This window comes from Tetrao urogallus, assembly GCF_951394365.1.
Source record: "Tetrao urogallus genome assembly, chromosome: 6".
NCBI classification, from domain to species: Eukaryota; Metazoa; Chordata; class Aves; order Galliformes; family Phasianidae; genus Tetrao; species Tetrao urogallus.
The window spans coordinates 58,509,864-58,531,598 of NC_136819.1; the positions used below are offsets into that span (position 1 = coordinate 58,509,864).

The 21,735-nt window shown below is 44.9% G+C and overlaps 1 protein-coding gene across 1 annotated transcript in view; it reads right to left on the minus strand.

Annotated features, from left to right (window-relative positions):
* The window catches only part of DDHD1 (DDHD domain containing 1), a gene marked incomplete at both ends in the record, with an annotated part of 61,492 nt that overhangs the window by 2,525 nt on the left and 37,232 nt on the right, over positions 1–21,735 (minus strand). Inside the window, 7 exons of the mRNA XM_079536926.1 lie at positions 423–593; positions 1,915–2,167; positions 2,891–3,040; positions 6,523–6,598; positions 8,583–8,845; positions 18,725–18,831; positions 18,972–19,078. Of these exons, the coding sequence (XP_079393052.1) occupies positions 423–593; positions 1,915–2,167; positions 2,891–3,040; positions 6,523–6,598; positions 8,583–8,845; positions 18,725–18,831; positions 18,972–19,078 (1,127 nt within the window). The remainder of the gene's footprint in view (positions 1–422; positions 594–1,914; positions 2,168–2,890; positions 3,041–6,522; positions 6,599–8,582; positions 8,846–18,724; positions 18,832–18,971; positions 19,079–21,735) is intronic.

Sequence of the window (21,735 nt, forward strand, 5' to 3'; positions counted from 1 at the left end):
TGGAGCCCAGCACTGTGCATGGGTGGTTTTTGGAGATCTCCAAAGAGAGACCCCACAGCCTTTCTGGGCAGCTTGTTCCAGTGCTCTGCCACCCGCACAGCACAGAGTGATGGCCAGAGGGAATGTCCGTGTTCCAGTTTATGCCCGCTGCCTCTCGTCCTGGCACTGGGCACCGCTGCACAGAGCCTGGCTCTGTCCTCCCCACACCTCCCTTCAGGTATTAACGGACACGGATGGGATCTCTGAGTATCCTCAGCTCCAGGCTGAGCAGCCCCAGCTCTCGACCCTCCTCACAGTAGAGCTGTTTCATGCCCTGCAGCACCTCGCTGGCCTTACGCTGGGCTCTCTCCACTCACTCCCACAAGACACACACGCAGGAGATCCTGCTCCCACAAGGGACGTAAGGTGTGCTAGTCACTAACACGTGGGTTCGAGGAAGCCCGAGCTGCTCTGTGAGAAAGGCGGCGTTCCCACAGCGCTCTTCTTGTCGTCCCCTTCCGCTCCATCTTTTCCTGGCTCTGCAGTCTGCGTACTTGAGCGACCAAATCTCGAAAACAGCATCCCTCCGAGGCCCTTCCCAATGCTCGCAGCTCCTGAGCTCAGCAAAAACAAACAAACAAAAGGAAAACAAGCACGAGGTCAGCCAATTCAAACTGCAAATTAAAGCCGCCGCTGCACCCGTCAATTAGAGCGGGGTGATGGAAAACACTATTCATGCTTTTCTAGGGTGGGAACAGCTTATCTGACTGAAGTGTACACTGTTCATCGCGATGCTAATCTAGTGGACAGGCAAAGGCTGTAATTTGGAACCTGTAGTTATGGGGAACAAAAAAATAGATGGGAATGCTTTTGCAGAAAGGAATCTGGAATTTTTAAGTCTGCGTTGTAATTCCTCCTTTGTAGAAAGTTTAAGACAAATGTTTCATAACCGTGATGCTGCCTTCTGAACCTAAGAATCCCATGGGAATACTGAAGAGAGTTCTTTTGTTTGTGGTCCTCAGGATGAAATAACCCCTACAGAGCTTTAGAAATGCTCTATCGTCCTTCAGTCCGACTCCTTTGGTTGCTCAGGAAGGTGTAAAAGCTAGGAACAGATCTGAGATGTTTTCTCCTGACTTTGCTGCCACCGTATGGACGAGACACTGAAGTTGCTGTAGTAAAACAGCAAAAAGCAGTGTACCGTGAGAGAACGTTGCTTTGAAATGCTGCACGCTTTCACTTAAGGACTGAACTGCTTTTATACACTCTATTTGTTGGGTTGGCAGGATTTCTTGCACTAGGTCACACTAACCTTCTTCCAGATCCCACACAGAGAGCTAAAGAAAGTCCTTGAGTCAACAAAAACTGCATGTGCGTGCTCAAATATAAGCTCCAGTGAAAGTGATTTTAAGCTCTACTAAATCAGGGCTTACTCTGATTCGGAAAGTTGATTCAGAAAGGCAGAAAGGGACAGAATTCACAGTGAACTAGCCCGAATCTCCCTTGGTAAAATTATAAAGTATTGGGTTCCATTTAACCTATACGGAGTGATTTTTTTCCTTCTGTTTATCAATACCACAGAATGCAAACACAAAACAAGCTTCAAAGTATTTCAAAACATGAAGTACAGTGGAAATTATAGGAAGCCCCCAGGATGTTACCATAAGAAGGCAGACAATAAAGCGGCAATAGCACAAACTCTCTGACCCACATCCTCTCCCTGCAACGCATCCTTTCCTTGACTTCAGTGTATTATGTAAACTGCCTTTTCTTCAAAGCAAATGTTAGTTTGGATTAGAACAAGCAATGCACCCCACGCAAAACAAGCACTGAAAACAGGCAGGAATGACTTGCTGACAGTTGGACCTTAAACACCACATAGCAGTGATGCTGTGTGAGAAGACCCCTGCAGAAAAAGGGACAAGGAGCAATTACCCAGTATACTGGCTTTGCCTATGTTGGTTATGGACTCCCCGTAGTGGCGCCGAACCATGACTGGTGAAGTAGTTGGGCTTGGTGCAGTTGAAGCACTTTCGCCATCCATAACTGAGGTAGGTTCTTTTGTTGGGTTGAGAAAACTTGGCTTCATATGCTCGTAAGGTAGAGGGTTTGCGGTGTTGTACCAGTGGATCTGGACTGGTGAAATGTTGCTGTAGTGCTTCAGGATTAAAGGTTCTAATCTATAGGCCTGCAAGAGGAATTCAAGAAAGAAAACAGAGTGACAAGACTGAAAACTATATACCCTATACTATATACCAGACTGTACTACAATACCATATACCAGAGTCTGGATAGGAAAGCATGAAACTCCCCAGTCAGACTCCTGTTCAAAGAGGCTGCCAAGGCCATACGGATCAGAGGCCCAACATCCTGCCTTTGATGACAGCTAACACTGGCTGCCTATGGAGGAGCACAAGGACAGCACAAAGCTATACCAATACTTCCTTCCCAAGGCCTATCCCACCCTCTAACAATCTGTTACTCCCTTAGGGAAAACGACGGCGTCTTTGTTTTTCTACAGTATTCTGTGAACTGCTTGTGAAGCCTTTTTATGATGGCAGTAGTAGATTTGGATCTACGACATTTAATGGAAGCCAGTAAGCTAAAGCCACGTTGGAACTTGACTGAAGGGTTATTTCACGTCTTTGCAAAAAAGCAAGTTGAGCACACTCAAATTTGACCCTTATTAATTTGAAAAGAGAAGCAAAATGCACGATACTGAAGGCAACCATTTGCAGCAAATGTTTCTCAACTGCTACAAAACCCAAGGTACTGCACAGCAATCATGAACAGCCAGTGCAGTGCAGGAACACACGTGTGTCGACTCACACACTTTGAAGAACTCATTATCACACAGCCAACACTTAGAAACAAAAAAAGGTAAAAGCTTGCAACTGGAATTACAACTCACCACTGGATCTGTTGGATGAAAGATATTCAGTAAGCGGTTACAAATTGTTCTGGGCAGAATATGATCTTGACTCCCGCTGTTTCCTGGACGGATGCCACGCAATGCCAAAAACACTGCTAGTGGAGATCCCATACAGAAGAAATTCTCAACCTAAGGAGAGATTTCATCTGCCTGAATGAGGGTGGAAATAATGCTTTCTAACATGGCTGGATTTGATTTCTCTCTGTTTCAACCAAGGGACTTGTATAGTATTGGTAAATTAAAACAGGGAAGAGCACTGTAATATACATAGTGCAACATAACAAGTTAAGTTTCCTGATTTTTTTTGCTGTGAGAAGAGAGCTACATGTTGTGATGCTGCAACGTTTGAGAATTGGAAACTATGTTGGGTATTTGAACTGAAAGAAGTCTACCAACACTGGCAGGAGTAATACAAGAACTTAGAAGACACGAAGACACTTAGAAGAAGGAAAGAAATGTGACATGTTTCACATCATTAAAGTTTGCTTCTCATGCAACTTTTCAAAGCTCACCACAGCTCCATAACCTTATCCTCAGCTAGTACTCCTTGACTCACTTTGCTACAGAAGCCATTCAGTGCAACTGCACTGAGCACTGGAGATGACCTCCAGAAAACCCTCCTGGTAGTCACACACACATACAAGCTGGTGATATGTACAACCTCTTGCAAATGTCCGGTGTTAAGTGAACAGAATGGTGCTCATCAGAAGTGTCACACGTCACAAACAGAAGCACTGCCTGAGCACAGCACACTGAGCTACCTTGCAGCTCACGCTCATGCTGTGCAAAGCTGCTGCGACCTGCTCTGCAAGGATTGCCCTCAGCACTGCCGGGCAGGCAGAGCAAACCTGCACTGCAGCCATGAACCCATATGACATACATCACTGAGCACACATCAGTGGTAATGACTTCTGGTCACTGCCAACATAGGCCAGGATTCAACAAGAGGTGAATGCCTTTGTATCCCATTACCAATCCTCAGATATTGTCTCCAAGGAACAGAAGGCACTGCAACCAAGGCACTGTCAGCATGCTGCTACTCAACTGGTGAGAGGAGTTTATTCTTGCTGGGTACATGAGGAGAATGCCTGGATTCCCACACGCCTTTGCTGTATGTCAGCACACGGAGCGAAGGCGTGGAAATAATGGTCCATTTCATCCACCAGATTCCAACATTGAACAAAACATTCCTCCTCCTCTGACTTGGCACTGGTACTCCACCTCTTCTTTCCAAAAGAATGTCCGAGCTCCAATTCAATGGAAAAAAGCCCTAGGTCTTCAGCAGAGCTATTCAGTGTCAGATGCTGCAAAGCACAGATCACTGTCATCTGTAGTGTTACTCCAGTCTGGTTCAAAGCAGCTCTTCTTTCAATTAATCTTCACAGAGACCCTCACATTTCTGCAGTTTGGACAAAAAGCCTTCTCATCTTCAAATACGACAGAAACAGATATTCACTGTGTTACCCTTTGAAGTGAGTACATCACTTCCAACCCTGTCCATCTGACTTGCCCATATACAGCATTTGGAGTACACAGTTATGGTCTTTGTGCTTCAGAAAGAAATCAGAAAGCGACTGCCAGCTGACATTTGCTGGCAGATACTTCCCAGAATTCTCCTCATGCAAAGATCCTTAAAAAGGTAAATAATTGAAATGGTCACGAGGTGCAGGTTTCTATCAATAAACATTAACAGTGTCCATAGACAGATGCTTTTTCTTGGAGCACAGCGTTCTTTGCTGTATTATTTTCTTCCACGCACAAGTTTTCAACATGATCTTCCATCTCTGGTAAAGTTCACAAAGACAAAGTGCCAACTGCAGGGTACCTCGAAGGGTGGCAATAAATCAATACCAATGCTAAAAATCAAAAGCAAGCCTTCCAAAAATAAAGCCCTTTAAATTGCAGTCATTAGACGCTCAGCACTGCAGCAAAGTGGCATCTATCAATTTTGGTGTTCCTGCATGAAGCAGGACTGAGGCACTCCACATACACTCCTGTAAATGTTTAACAGGGAAGCAATTTTTAAGAACACCACTTTTCAGGATAGCACTTTTCTCCTGGTTATGATTCACGAACAGAAGACCTAATGGATTCATTTTAACGTTAAGCAGAAGCAGGTATTACACCATTCCCCACATGTTCATATTCTGGCTAGTCCTTTCCATTACAACTGCATGTAGCCACTTGGTTGTGTATGACAGCCTAAGAGATCAGGGATCAGACTCCAGCCTCCTGCACTGCACAGCTCAAAGCAATTTGTGGATCAAGCACTTGCAGTGAATAACAACTCAAGATCCTACGAGAGCTCTGTCTGCCAAGAGCCATGGTGCTTGGTAGTCAGTGCCTACAAAGCAGTTACTTCTCTTTCAACAAGCTAGTCACCCTCAGGAAGCTTGCTGATGAGCAATCATCTCTCAATGACATCCTGCAGAAATCCTCCTTTGGCAGGAGCACCTTGCTATCACATTCATGGAAAGCCTTCCTCTTCCCCTTGAGGTCTCCTTTCTTCCCCTTGAGGTCTGTCCCATGCACAGTACTCAAGCAGGAGGAGTCATTAGCTTTGCTCTACGCTAGGAGTACTGACATAAAAAAAACAAAATGTCTTTTTGTTTTTTTTCAGTAAGGGTAAGAAAAAGGATGCACATCAATGGGAAATTACCTAAGAGTAATTTGGATATAGTTCTCTCTTCTCTCTGCCTTCTTTTCCCCTCCCCTCCTGCTCTCTCTAAAAAGCATCTGTTCAAAGAAACCTTCAGTTTAAACACAGCTGAGTGAAGAATAATCTTTGCACACAGCAAGAGCAGTATGTCTGACTCCAGCTTCTTTGATGGTAGAGATAATAGCACAACATGCGTTTTTAAGCTGTGATAAAAGAAGGAGGCTATGACAAATTGAATTACAGTTAGTTTCCTCTTTTTCACGGCTCAAGATTGACCTTGGCTTCTGGGAGTGCTTCTGAATTCAGAAGGAAAGACAAACGGCAAGTTAAGAACAATAATCTATTTTCTTCTTATCTACCACGTCACATTTTTATTGTTTCATATTTTAGGATATAGCAGAGCAACCAGAAAGCACTGCACATCCCACCACAAAGCTAGAAATGTCTTTTTCCAATGCCATGAAATTCTAGCAATTGACAGAGCCAATTAGCAAGCAGTCTTTTTCAGGAGTCTAAAAGTAACCTGCCCTACCTGTCAGGCCAGAGTAATTCTGAAGGAAAATCCACTGCTGGAGGAAATTCACTCCGATTGACTCAGAGGTGTGATGTGTTAGAAGCAGTCCCCAGGGCAGATGGTTCAATTGACAAAGTAGAAGTACAGTTGTTCAAGGTATGTGATTGGTGCAATTTGTCAAATGGTTTTTACCTTCCCACAAGTGTGTGTAGAGTGATAGCTATTCAAACACTGGGTTATGTATTCACATAGGAACATATATACTTGCAACAAATAGTAGCACATGAATGCAGTAGTGTGTTTATGTACATCCACACACATTCATGCCATTTTACCAATGTCTAGTGACATGGGAAAAAAAAGAAAGTAGAATAACTCTAACTGCAAGTGTGCTTTTAGTGTGATTAGGACATTCAGTGAAAATCTAGATATACATACCTTAAATTTTAAGACAGGTGTTTTTGCTATGGTGGATGCCTTTAAGCCTTGTAACCTCTCTTCTATCTCTTTCAACCTGGAAAATAAGGAGATCTTTCTGAGACAGAACAATGCAGACATATTAAGGGACCTGATCCAAAACAGGCATTCATGGAAGGTCCAACAGTTTGCCTGTTAGGCAGAGAGAGTGACTGCGTTGTTTCTTCCTCTGAGGCAGCCCAGTTGATTAAGAATCAATGCATGTGAAATCCTGTTCCTCTGACCACGGGAGGAATCAATCAAGACATTCATCACCCCAAGCATCTGCCCATCCTCCCTGCTCAGGAGCAGGTGATTCACCTCCTGTTTCCTTGGTTTCTGCAGCCACATCGCCTGATTTTAGTTTGTTTTGTTCAGCCAGAGCCACAGGAGAATCCATGGCCCATTACAGAGTTCTGTACTGCAGTGGAATATCTGAAGGACAGGGTCTCGCATTTTCAGCTATCTCTAAAAAGGGTCCTTTATCTTTCACCAGTCTGTGGGATGAACAACATCTAACCCAGCACTGGAGCATTATGCCCTCGTCAAAGCAGCAAAAAGCACCTCTTCAAGTTCTCCTAAAGCATTCTGCAAGCAAAAATATGAAGGTTAACCTCTGTCGCCCTGATTAGAAAGATACTAGTCTGGAGCTAAAGCTTTTTGAAGAGTATTCCTCTCAACCAGTTAGTATGCTTCAATGAACGTGATTTGGTCTTAAAAAAGGAGGCATGCAGAATTCTTGACTCTTGTAAGCTGCTCTTGAAGGGTTCCAATAAATAAAATGTATATGCTCACGTTCTACACTGCAGTATATTTATGCACGCTGTCACACACCTCACTCAGGCATAAGTATTTTCAGAAATCCACTACATGTTTGACAGCCCTGCAACACCAGAAATCCAGGAGATAGAAACATCCTTTACCATTCCAGACTGAATGACACTACGATGGCCTGTGAACAGGGGAGCCACTATCACACAAGTGCCTGTGTCAAATGGTACTCGGATTACTGGGGATGAAAAGTGAAATGCATCTGCATACCTAAGGAGCCAGAGCATGGCTATAAAAACTGTAATTTTCCATCAGTAATATGCCTGTAGGGTCACCTTACCCCTGGGCACGATTTTTGGGTCTCTTACTTCTCTACTTTCTGAAAGACCACACTTTATCCAGCCCTGCAGCTGTCAGAGATGTCCTGTACCCATCCCTAATTACACACATACTGATCTCAGGCACAGCGGATCTGATGCAATACTAACGTTCCCAAAGCACCACTGGAAAGACTGAAATTCATGCTCCCGTGTTCCTCATTAGATTCTCTGTCTATAGAGTCTCACAGTACCCTGAAAGCCAGGTTAGAACAGAGAAAGCACCGTAACAGTGTGGGGGCAGAGTGATTATCTACATGGTCACCTCATCCTGAGAATCCCTACCAACACTTGCAAGGCAATGAAACCAAGATCCAATCTGTCACAATGGGCAGTGCTGCTCTGCACTAAGAACTGCATTAACATTTCTAAATGGCAGCAGGCAGAAACTGGTAAATGATCTGCAGCACAGCAGTAATCCCCTAAGCCCAATCACAGCAACCACAACATCTGCACCCAGCTGGTGGAGCTCAATTTCCAAGCTCAGTCTCAGAGAACACTTCTCGTTTTTCTCTAGAGACTCGGGCATTTCGCTGCTCAGGTTCTGCGTGTTTCAGCTCACTGCACACCTGTGAGCTACCTCAAATATCTGCGGGGCTCATGGCCTGACCCTGTCCTTTCTTCTTGGCTAGGAGCTCCCAGCGCATCTGAGCAGTGAGTAGCAGCTACTTGTTTGAGTTTGGTATAGTCTGTAGGATACGGATTCAGAGCTCTCATTAGCACTGCCAGCTCCCTGCCTGCTTAGTTCTGTGGTTAGCATTTGCCACCGCCGTTCAGCATCGTCAGAGGAACATCAGCTGCAAAATATAAGAGCTACGGTGGGTTCTGGAAACACCCAAAGGGCGTCACATAGGGCTGTGTTTTATCCTTTCATAACCAAAGTGGATGCATTACCGTTGTTTGGTTATGTAAAGTTCTTCGAGCAAACGCCGCTCCTCGTAACTCATCCAAGTGTCTTCAAGCTCCTCCTCCTCTTTCCGCAGCAACTGTTCATACAGGCTGACCGGGTTCCAGCCAGTCATGATGTCGTAGGTGATGACACAGCCCAGAGAGTGGGACACAATGGAGACTTTCCCTCCTTTCTCCTCAAACTCTGGGTTCCGAGAGCAGAACAGTGTGTACAGGCGGTTCAGCTCCTGCTGCAGCCCCTTGACAAGCTGTGTGAAGGTGGTAAGGGAAGAAGGTTTAATAACAACGTATCTTACTGCTCCTGTTCACACAGCGCATACATCAGCCTCCTGAGCATGCATGTAAGACAAGCATCGTGTTCAGTTTGTGTAACTGGGAAAATATCCCAAATTGCTTTTGGATCTTTGTAAGGCATACTCGAATTCATTCTGCCCATTGCTCATGTATGAAGGGACCAGAGCTTCCTATTCCACTTCCTCTCCTCCATGCTGCACCTATGTAATGTTTCCTCAGAATGAGATAATGCTAGTACAGGAAAAAAGCAGTCTCATGTCAGGCAAAAGGAAGATACAGGAGGAGAAAAAGCACAAATGAGAAAAGCAGAGCCAGAATTTGAACGTTTGACATAAGCAGTGCTAACAAAATGTTTTTCTGGCTATAGATTACTGGGAGGTATGAGGGAAAAACAACAATGCAACACAGTTCTCAATCATCACAAGCTAACCCTATGATGCTACCATAATAAATACATATTGGCCCTATTTTGGTCCTAATTGAATCTCCCGGAGTTTTATCTGCTTCGAGTCCTATAGTAGTGTACATGTATATAAGAACAGGAGGATTCACTGAAATATTTTTTTAGAGAGAACTGTTTTTGGTGAAAGACACAAGATTTGGAAAACAGACAACACAAAAAGAAACCAGCTTTGCTTGCAACACTCAACACAGAAACTGAGCAATGCTTCCAGGCTGCGTAGAGGAGGACAAACACGAAATTGCAAATCATTCCCTTGTTAACAACAGGAAATTGAAGCTATAGAACATGTAATTTGGACATGATTTTTCAAGTGCCTGAATCATTACTGAATATAAATATGAATGACGCTAGCACTGTCAGTGTTTGATACACACTTTGCTGAGATAGAAACCACACAAGCCCTGTGCCTCAAAGCACTGTGAAATGATTAACAAAGCTTTGCAGGAGCTCAGAGAAATAAGCATCAACATTCCCATTTTCAAGTCTTTTTGTTGTGATGCTGCCCACTGTGCTTGGCGCTGTGCAGACGTTGGGAGATACGTTCACACATGAACAAACAGGCAGAGCTTTTTAGCAAGGGCTGCAAATAGCAATCAGGGCTAGCTTCGGCTGGTTGGCACTTTCTCCATTAAAAAAAAAAAAAGGTTTTGATTACAATCCAGAACAAAATAACAGAGATCTGTTGAAATCAAAGTGTTCCAGGACTATCGCCAAGCACTCAGGGAAAAAAGGGAACGCTGCTCTCCTGCAGTTTCCAGGCTGGCTTCCAGGTACCCCCAAGGAGACAGCACTATGTCCTGCCCGCAGGGCCCTCAGCAGGGAGCCCACAACCCCAGACACACAGTGGATGCTCCGGATGGAGCACTGGCTCCTGGTTTCAGTGCAGGCAGCACAGAATCATAGAATCATTCAGGTTGGATCCCCTGAACCCAACTCCAACCCATCCCCACCATGCTCACTGCCCATGTCCTCAGTGCCACAGCTCCATGGCTCTGGAACACCTCCAGAGACTCTACCATTCCATGGGCAGCTGTGCCAGTGCATCATTCGGGTTGGACTCGATGATCTCTGGAGGTCCCTTCCAACCCCTGCAATTCTGTGATTCTGTGATCACCAGACTTTCTGAGAAGAACTTTTTCCTCGTATCCAATCTGACCTTCCCCTGGCATGACTTGAGGCCATCACCTCTTGTCCTATCATTGTGATCTGGAAGAAGAGGCTGAGCCCCACCTCATCACCACCTCCTGCTGGGGAGCTGTAGACAGTGTTGAGGTCTTCCCTGGCTCTCCTTTTCACCACTGACCCACCCCAGCTACCTCAGTTGCTCCCCTAAGAGCCATGTTCCAGCGCCAGACTCACCGTGGCTCCCAGGTACTCAATCTATACAAGGGGGGAAAAGAATAATGCCATCTTGTTTTAAAAATGCTAAACCAGCTAGTTCTGAAACCCTTACATAATATATCTCAGCATTAGCCACTTTTTTTTTCTTTTTCCTGATGGAAAGTTAAAAATAAGGTGCACAACAACTCAGCAACGTCCTTCAGTGCTCCCAGAGCACTGCCCAACTTACTCAACAGTCCTGTACCCTACTTTCCTATTTCCCTGGAAAAGCAGATTCCTTTCAGGAACAACATTGCATCAGTCTGCCCACAGCCCATAGGCACAGAGTGGGCAAGTAACCTTCTGGCATTGTCATGTTTCGTTATAGGATTATGTTCTCTTGCTGCTTTGGGGAGTAAGACAACTCAGGTTGGAAATTATGTCCAGTCTCTTTTACAAGTGTCCAAATCCTTAGAAACTTGTTGTTATTAAAGAGCTAGACAAAAACAAGGTCTAGGAAACTGTCTGTGGGTTTCCAAATAGCTCTACATTTGCCAACCAGAGTACAAGTACTTAATTTGACTAGATATCTGACACACAGGGTTTGTAAATCACTGGTTCATAGAATGAATCCAAAATCACAGCATGGCCTGGGTTGCACAGGAGCACAGTGCTCATCCAGCTCCAACTCCCTGCTGTGTGCAGGTCACCAACCAGCAGCCCAGGCTGCCCAGAGCCACATCCAGCCTGGCCTTGAATGCCTGCAGGGATGGGGCATCCACACAAATAGTGGTATGCAAGCATGAACAGAAACCTTTCTCAGTTCCCACCTCCTCTCCTGCCTCCTCCCTCCCAATTTCCACCTTAATCATTGACAAAGAGCCATTTCTCAGTGTCATTCTTTGGCAGCTGCTCCCCAGTGCTTTGGGTAGCACTTAACCCACAAAAAGGTTTGAGTTTCCTTGAATGCTTGCCCAACGCGCTATCATCATCTCCTAAAAGTTTCTCACAGACTAAACAAGCTCAAATACCCCCACAAAAGGCAGTACTGAGTCAATATTTTCCTGCAGCTGCTCCCACAAACCTTGTTTGCTGCTCTGATGGCTAATCCACTGCCTGCTCTGCTCAGCTCTTCCAGGAGGGACCAGTGAAAAGCAGGCAGCCTGTAGAACAGACAGAACCACTGCAGCAAAAGGAACACTTGCTAGCCCTTCAGCAACAGCCACATCAAATCCCTGCACCCCAGCTGGCCCTTTGACTGCATCAGACTGAGGATGCAGCAACCTCTGAAACAAAGGTACCGAAAATCTTCCAACATTTCTGTCTTGCTTCCTAGGAAAGCCCTTTCTCCCTGTTGTGATTTTGGGAGAAATAAATCCTGAGCACAGCAAGCAGATCAACTATTTCAGTGCAAAAGTTTGGTGTAGGATTAAAATGCTATGAAGCATGCAGATGTGCCACTAACACTCATGCATAAAATACAAATAAAAGCAAGCTTTACGATGCCTGGAGCCCTTAATGCAGTCAAATTTCAAAGACTTTATAGCAAGTCATAATCAGGCACACTAAGCAGCCCACAATCCTCAGACTGAATAGAGAGCCAATATGCATTACTGCATTTCCAGAGGTGCAAAAGACACCCGAGACACAGCCTTTACCAGTTTGACAGAGCTGTGTCCGAGTCATGGATGCATTTCCTACATGTTTTATTCTGGTCCCAGAGGGCAAGCAAGAGCCTTGATTGCCAGCAGTCAAAGGTTTCAGCAAAGCAGAGCAAAGGAAGAAAAATGCCATGGGGACCAAGCAGATGCAGCACACTGCTACCCACTGTGCAGCTCTTTGGGAAGCAATTCTCTTTTTGCTCCATGAGAAGTCAATCCAGTTGCTTGAAGCTTCCTTTATCTGCTGAACTTTTGCCAGCGCATCTCCCATGTAGGAAACTGAAGCCCACAGGATCAAGTTGCTCAGATGTCACTGTTTTTGATTCTGACAAACTGAGGTTAAATGCTCTATGACCTTCACAAGCCTAAATAAAAGCCCAGCAAGGAATCTTCCTGCACGCATGTAGAGAGCCAGAGTGACACTCCTGCAGCCTGAGGGGAAGGCAAACCAAGACTGACAGTCAAGGTATAGGAATGGATCACTGGGCCTGCTCTGATCCGACCATAAATCCCATCTGCCTTTCAATTACATGCCTGTCTGCCACATTGCTTCCAACGTGCAGAAAAATGGCAGTCCATCCAACCACTGAGGAGTCCAGGTGGCAAGGGTACATGCTTTATGAACAAGGCACAGAGGCTCTGCCAGAGGAGATGCACTGCTCTCATCTCCAAAATAACAACTTCAGGATGAGAGGTGCTGGCTTCAAGTTGCTCCAGGGAAGGTTTGGCTTGGATATTAGGAAACATTTCTTCTCAGAAAGAGCAGTGCTGCAGTGGCACAGCTGCCCAGCAGTGGTGGGGTCACCGTCCCTGGAGGTGTTCCAGAGGATGTGGCACTGAGGGACGTGGGCAGTGGGATAGTGGGGTGGGCTTGGGGATCTCAGAGGTCTTTTCCAGCCTTAATGATTCTGTGAAGATGCTGACTACACAGGCAGAAGGATCATGTCTCTAATTAGCTCTTGGGTACCTGGGTAAGCCTGGATTGTTAAAAGATGAAGGGGATAAGTAACCGTGGAAGCAGTGAAATACCCGGAGCTGCTGCCTGTCTCGGCTGAAGCTCCTATGTGAAGGTTTTAACTGCATCCTGTGTGAAGCTGGAACATAATAAGCCTCTAAATCACAGCCACCGACATCTGAAACAGCTGTTCATCCTCTTCGGATGGAAAGAAGCCCTGTGAGACTCAAGCATAGATGAGCACTCCTGTTTTCTGCAATGCAGAAGAATGTGCACAAGGCAGACAAACACCTCCTGGTCCATACCAAGGAGCTCCAGGCAGGATCCTGCACATCCCAGCAGGCTGGTTGCTGGGGCAAAAGCTGGCTTTTCAGGATAGTAAATAACACTTTCCCTCAATATAGAGGAAATGAGTTCTTCCAAGAGAACAAGGAGTACAAAACCCCGCTGGCACCCCGAGCACAGAAGTGACACAGACATTGCACGGCTGCTACTCAAACCTTCAGTGACTTGTTTGCAGCTGAAAATTGCATGCAGCTCTCTGGTCTCAAGCTCTTTGATCTGTCAAAGACAACAAAAAAAGCTGCTCTTGGGCTCTGCTGATGGTCCTTTTTTGGCAGCAGTCAGCTCCAACAACCTCCCCTTGTAACTTTCCAGGGCCTTTCTCTGGCCTCTCCATAGGAGCTCACCACTGAACAGTCTTCTCACATGAACAGCTTAAAGTCCAAGAGGAAAAAACTCGAAGCACAGCTACATATCAAAAAGGAGTGCAGGAAACCCGACCTTTGCACCCCTCCAGCTTGAACAGCAGGAATGTTTTTGTAGGATTCATGGGAAAAGAATCTGAAAGCAATCTGTGGAACAGAATTTTGTCAGCAGCTCACTCCAAGCGCCGGGAGAACTTCAGAAGTATAAACCTGTTCAACAAGCAGGCAATAAGAAAGTGCTTGGGCCTACTGGAGGTACAATAAGGTCCTTACCAGCCAACAAAAACCTGCGGCTCAAGGATAGATTGATAAATCTCTGGGCAGCCTGGGCTGCTGGTTGGCGACCTGCACACAGCAGAGGTTTGGAGCTGGATGAGCACTGTACTCCTTTGCAACCCAGGCCATGCTGTGGTTCTATGATAAAAGCACTGAGAAGGAGTTTGCTTCACATGAACCAGGAGAACATGGCAGCACACAGTGGCGGGAGGCTGCTGACCCTCCCGAATACAAAGCTGTCATATATCCTGATGGATGGGGGCCAGTAGTGTGTCCCAACAACAGATGAGAGGCCAGAATGAGACTTCATGGGGTGAACAGGCAGGAAAGGCTTCATCTATTAGTCATTTTACATTAAAAGGAAGCACACAGCCCAACGCCTCCCTCAGTACCCCTTTTTGGTTGAGAAGCTGAGCCTAAGCCATTCGTATCCAAGTCGCAGCATTCAAGACTGCACAGAAAGCAGATCCAGTAACCACTTTATAAAGTTGACAATCCAATGAATTAATCAAGCCATGAAAGCACTGGCAGGCAGTTCCCTATTAGGTTCAACAGAATAAGCAAAGACAGTGCTCAAGCAGTCTCAGCTAAAGATTTCCTGCTTCAACCCCTTCTCCTTTTGAAAGACATAGAAACAACTTCCTTTTATTGCTGAAAGCAGCACATTTCTTTGCCAGACCTCGTATCAGAGGGATGAAACCTGTTGTAAGAACGAATACAAGTTCCAAGGTTCACAGATGTGAATCCCTTGATTTTAATACACGTGTAACAGCAGACTACCAGGCCATTTCAGAGTGGAGCCATGCTAGGTCGGCTGCATGACACAGCCTGCCAGGCTCCACCAACACCAAGCCTGCAGCCACTGTGTCCCAGAGCCTTCATTCCCTCCGCCCTCAGCTGGTGAGGAATGCAGGACCCTCTGCCCTCCCTGCACTTCAGCTGTGGCGGAAGCATCCCATAAACATCAATTGATCTCCGAGACTGTTGCACTGTCTGAATGAATCCTTAAAGGTCTTTCTAAGATGGGTGGAAATAATATTCAGCCTGCACAAAAGGCACTTTCTGCCACGAGGTGTATCAATAATGTATAGAATTACAATTAGGCTGGAAGTAAGCACACTGAAGACCAGTAAAATAAGCACTTAACAATATAACAAAGGTGACAACGCTGAATTTGCAGTGTGTCAATTAGGCTTTCCAATCTCTGCCACAAGCATTTATTATTAAAGAAACACGAAGCTACAGTGACATGGGTGTGAAGCGAAGTCTTGCACCAGCAAGACCAGGATCAGTGTAAAGTTGTTCGTTTCAAGGTAGGCATGCATGCCTCAAAAGATAAAGAAAAGCACTAAGTTGGCATCTGTGCAATATTTGAACAGTTTTGATCCCGTTTTACTCAGGGACCTCAGCGTAGATGAGGAGCTGCACAGCACCACGCTCAGCTCACACAAATGCCACCGCTGAATGTGTGGGCTGCAAACATCCTCCACCCTGAGCTCTGAGCCCAGGCTGCCCGAGATGCTTGCTGAATTATTGATATCTGGCTGGTATCACGTTGCACATCACAAGTAAGAGGCACCTTTGGGATATTCTACTGTGTTGCAGGAGAAAATTATACTTGCAATCAGAGAGGGGGTTACCTGCCAGGATCCCATAACGCTTCGCTGAACAATCCAGCTGCATCTGGAGCAGCTGACTGCTATCTAAGGTGAAAGCCAATACAACAAAGCTTCTCCTTTTCTTTCTTCAACACATACCCACTTGAACATCCCTTACTAAGATGTTAAAAGAGTGATCAGAAGCTTTAAAGCAATGGCTACATTCCAGATGTGGGGAAAGTCCTTTGAATTAGAAAAGAATTAATAGCAAAGTATTTTTAAGCGCTCTCAGGTGGATAACAGCTTTTACTCTTCTCTAGGGCAAACTCACTGTACTGTTCAATTTATTTCATGGGGCACAGCAAAGTTTCATTCATTCTTTTCAAGATTCAGCCAGAGGGTGGTGAGGCACTGGCACAGGTTGCCCAAGGAGGCTGTGGATGCCCCATCCCTGCAGGCATTCAAGGCCAGGCTGGATGTGGCTCTGGGCAGCCTGGGCTGCTGGTTGGTGACCTGCACACAGCAGGGGTTGGAGCTGGATGAGCGTTGTGCTCCTTTGCAACCCAGGCCATGCTGTGATTCTAAGATTTCTGGATGGAAAGCTTCAGGAGTGCCAACAGTACACAAAGAAGCGGGTTGGTATTGTGAAGTGGTGAGCATGCTAATTCTGAGCTGCATGTGACCATGTGAATGCTTGAAGACAAGGCTCTCTTCTCAGCTGGAATGAGTACTTGGAACAAAGTGAACACTGAGGAAAAAGAAAAAAAAAACCTGCTGATTTTCCAGAGGAGTGCTCAGTTAGTTGGTAATACACTGTTCAGTCTGTGCACAGGAAATGAAATGGGACGAGGAGCAGGATCTAAAAAAATACAAGCCTCCTTTCTGTAGCTAAAGGCAAAATAAAAGGTGAAAAGATGAACAGAACCGTGCATTGAGTGGAAGCTTACACAGCTCCATGTGAAATAGTGGCATCAGTCCAGAAGCTGCATCCCTGGTACCTCAGGGTCAGAACAGGAACAGCTGAGTGAAGCAGCAAACCTGCATCCCAGGCATTCATTTCAGGAACCTGTTCTTCAAGGTTTTAACATTACACCTGTAAGATTGCTTTCTTGTTTCTTGCCTCCTATTCAAACTGTCCAACTTTGCTTTGAGAAAGGTGTAAGATGTACTGGTGCAGTCTGAATAAGGCAGGGTAATGGCAATCTGGCATGTATTGTTGCAGACGTTTCAGGAAAATTCACTTGATTAAGTGAAGAAAACAACTTGTGTAATCAGATCTAAGCACAGCCACAGTACACTCATTGTATTTGCCAATTCTCATACCTCAGGGATGCGATATACCTGTAAAACTACAGCTCTACCGAGCAACAAATTGAATTTTTCATGCACCGGTGGCCTGCATACCTAACCTTTGCTAGCTAATTCACTGCCCAAAAGACATGCTGAGCCTCTAATGCACTTTAAAAATCTATTTTTGAGCTGCCAGAGAAGTTTTCTTCACTTGCTACAGCAGCTCAGGCTGCTCTCAGTTCCACAACAAAGAAACCTGATACACAGCTGAGAACCCAGAAGCCCTGAACAATAAACTTTGCATTACTGAGCAACAAGAGCACAGCTTTCAGTACGCTTATTTCTAGCACTGGAAGCTGAAAAGGCTCACAGCAATTTCACAGCCATGGCTGCTATAAGGAAATCAGTATTATTAGGAGTTTTAGGTTTGGTAATTATGTCAACAGTCTGAAATTCTTAATCTTTGGGGTACTTTCTTTTTCTTTTTTCTTTTTTAACCTTTGAGGCTTTTCCATTGAACGAGGCCACACTGCATCTGAACAGACTAAAGCATGTGTGCCTATACAGGAAGACAAGACAGCAACTTCCAGTATACAACCAACAGCACATGTTTGTTGGAGGTAAGAAGGATCTCACCTTGAAGGAGTTCCTTAGCTCAGCATACACAGATGCATGAAAAAGCTGTGAAAAACCCTTCTGTTTCTAATCTGATCAAGACCCATTTTAGACAACCATTTCTGCTCTAAAACCACACTGATTATAGTTGTTGTTTTTCTACTTTTCTCCCATTAGAACTCTGTATTTTGATTACTTGAAGCGCAAACATCAGCTTTTCATTTAATTTCTCTAAAATACATACCAAACTTAGAGTCCCTAAACAGCAGGGATGAGGATCCTCATGCTGGATGTTTTCCAGACCCTTTACACATTCACTGACAGGGAGAACCCAGAATCCCTGTTCTTTCAGAAGGAAAATGTCTTTCAGGACATTTTAAAGCTGATTAATTCTCAGTGGTATCACCCTCATCTATTATATGCTTGCACACATAATATTGCTTATTTTCCACTGCAGAATACCAAAAGACACACTTCTATTGCCCATCTGGCATAGAAGCCTGGCTGTTCCTCTTTCAAACCCAGGATGAATGCTGTCAAATCCAGATGATAGACATGTAACCACAACTTGAGAATGGGAATCCCTGACCCTGGCATGCTGCATGCAGTCACTGATACAGGAGGTGAGGACTGGCAGGACGTGACAAAAGCAACGCCACTTGCTGTGGCACTGACGCCTTACTTTGTTCAATCTAAATAAAATGCATTTAAGCTCCTGCTCCCTTCACAGAATCACAGAATTGCAAGGTTGGAAACGACCTGCAAGATCATCTAGTCCAACCACCCTCCCATTCCTATTAGTACCACAAGCTACTGAACCATATCTCGAAGACCTTTGCAGGTCTTTGCTCAGTTCAGGGTCTCAGAAGGAAACTTTAATAACACTAAATCCAGTTCATTTCAGCCTCTCTGCCCTGCTCTAGTAAAATTCATATAAAATCCACTTACTTCATCTCTATAAAGAGGACTTGTGTAGTACATGATATCCATGGCACTGCTGTTCAGCATGTCCCTCAGACCCCGCACTTTGTCTGGAGTAATGGAGTCCACAGTGTCTGAAAGAAAAGAGGCTTAAGTTACATGCAGGAGAAGGATAAAATCCAAACAAGGCACAGGCAAAGAATACAGCACAAAACTTCTGGGGACAGTTTTGCAGACTGCAGCTACTGAACAACCAAAGAGCCAAAGAATGTACCTCCATCCAGGGTGAGTTTTGACCTCCATTCAACTGGAAGAAATTCAACATGTGTTGCAAGGTTGGAAAAATACTTTTCTTCTATTTTTCTTGCAGTATCTCGCATCCTTGAAAAAAAAACACAGACAGAATATGTTCCTGTTAAGGCTGCTAATGGTGCTCTTAGCAGACAATTCAGTGCATCCAGGTGCAATGCGTTTCTCTCCTTACTGCTTTCAAGGTATGTCAGTGTATGCTTACCAACACTGCTAATTACTTCACCTCTCAATTTTGTTAAAAAGTGCTAAAATCCTCATACAGTGGAAAACTGTGTGCATTGCATTCTCCAAAGAGCTTCAGAGCTCTTTGTGATTTCACTTTGAGCCTGATCCAAACCATTCAAGTTCAACTGACAAACATCTGTTAACTCTGGTTGGTTTGAGCAGCATATGATCTGAAAACTAACAGTTTTACTGTCTTGGAATCCTGAACACACTGAAATCAACCATTTAGACCACTAAGGAAGACAGTTCAGTGCTTTTAAACACAAAGAAAACTAATAAAAACAGTGCTTGATAAGTCAGAATGTTAACTTCACATATCAGAATGGAAAGCTTAATAGTTCTCAGTGAGAGACACAGGGTGATTTATTAGCATTTCAACTTGCAGCTTCCAGCAGCTGCTTCCCAGTTACAGCCATCAGAGTTTTGCTTTGAAGCCTTGTGGGGTTTTTTTTTTCTATTTTCAAAGCCAGCCTCCCTCTCATGACTGCTATGACCAAATGCAAGGTGACATTAATCTCCCATCAGCACTTCTACCAATCCAGACGTGCTTTGGGAAGTTTAACCCCCCCCCCCCCCCCCAGCTGAGATACTTTTCCTTGAGTATGAGTGCTCTTGTTCTGCTTGACAGAAATGCAATCATTCAGCTTGGATCACCAGCACCTGAGACAGTAATCACTGAAGCTCCTCTGTTTGATGAGCAAAACTGTGTGCACCAGAGCAGCGTCAGCACTTGGTGGTATCCCATACAGACAACTGTCAAACTCCTGCCTTGAGATCAAGTCCATCTTTACCCCTTCAAAACAAAGCCAGCAGTAGGCAGCAGGGAGCTGCCACACCAGGACAGGGGCTGCTCAAAGCTCTTTCATGAGACTGCCACAGGAGGTGACAGCACAGATGAAAAGAACGAAGTGTGGACGAAATTCATCCTTCATTTCCCAGTGTAGCTGCTGCCCTGTGCAGACCCAACTCCCTAACAGGATTTATGCTGTGCAGGAAGGCTGAAGGCAGATGTGTGCAGAGGAACAAATGCAGAGCTGAATTTCAGCTCCTACTGGCAGCTCATATGGTACTAAGTCGTTCTGCGATGCACCAAAATATTAATGGAAGTGGGCTGTCAAAATATTTTCCATTACTGATGCTTTTCTGGGGAGGAAGGGAAGGGAAAGAAAATGAAAGAAAGGGAAAGAAAGGGAAAGGAGAGAACATCCTTTGGCACACAGTGTTTCAAAATAGTTACCAGTGGCATGACCAAGCAGCCAAGAAATGCAGCTAATCAACATCTCTATTTTTAAAGCCTGGTTTGATTGCACTTCTAATCTCCTAGTCTGTAGTCCAAAGGTTTACATACAGCACAGCGTTCTTCCCATTTGAGGTGGGGGAAAGGCAAGAGGATCTGCTTCAGTTAAGGCTGACAAACCTTTCCTCTGCTCAGTGCTGCATGTGCTTTTTGAATATATCTTGCACACCAAAGACAAGGAGGAGCTAAAGTGGAACTCCCTGCCAGGAAACCAAATCACAACACTTTGTTAAACACAAAGCACAGTTCCAACTTTTACCCACATCTGGGGGTTGCCCCCACATCAGCTGTGGCTGCCCAGAAGCATTCCGCCCTTTGGCAACAGAGTTCCAGGCTTCTGCTGAAAAGGCCAAATGCTCAGATGCACCTGGGCGCGTTGGAAAAATCAATGCATCCTCCTGGTGCCTTGCAAAACACACTCCAGCAAAGTACACACAAGTTTTGTTTCAACAGATTTTGTTAACTGCCACTTCACTGACCAAGTGTGCAGCAAATGCATTTCTCAGTGTATGTCCAAGCTCGCCATCCCACACTGCCACTTAACCTTAAAGAGCTGGTTAATGCTACAAAACACATGACTGACATTTTGCAGATCACAAACTACGCAGTTACAAAAAAATATATATATTTTTTGCCTAAAACTTAGAGATAATCCAGCTCTATCACTGGCCAAAAGCAATCAGAAAGATCCCCCACTATGTTACAGCAGCAATGTCACACCGATCTCCTGATACCAACCGAGAGTCACAATGGCATCAAAACACATCAGAAGGCCAATTTCCAGAGCAGCACATCTCATTCCCAGCGAATGGCACTATGTGGCATCTCCCACTGGTTTTCATCAACAGTTTTGGATGACAAATGTTGATCAAAGCTGCGATGTAATTGCTAAGCAGTGTGGCTATGCTCATACACAAAACACCTGCTACATCAATTCACTCTGCTTTGCTATTTTTTTTTTTCTTTCTTTTAATTAAATGCCTTCTGGCTTAAAGAAAAATCATGTTTTTAGCTATTTTATTAGCTGGCAAGGCTCTCCAGCCACTTGTGAAATTAACACTAACCGAAGTGATAAATCCTCATCTAAACATGCAGAGTTATTCCCCTTTCCAATACAAACGGAAGCTGAAATATTGACCCCAGAGCAACAATTACTTAAATCTATACACCCCAGCACACTGTAACAACTAGAATTTATGATTTT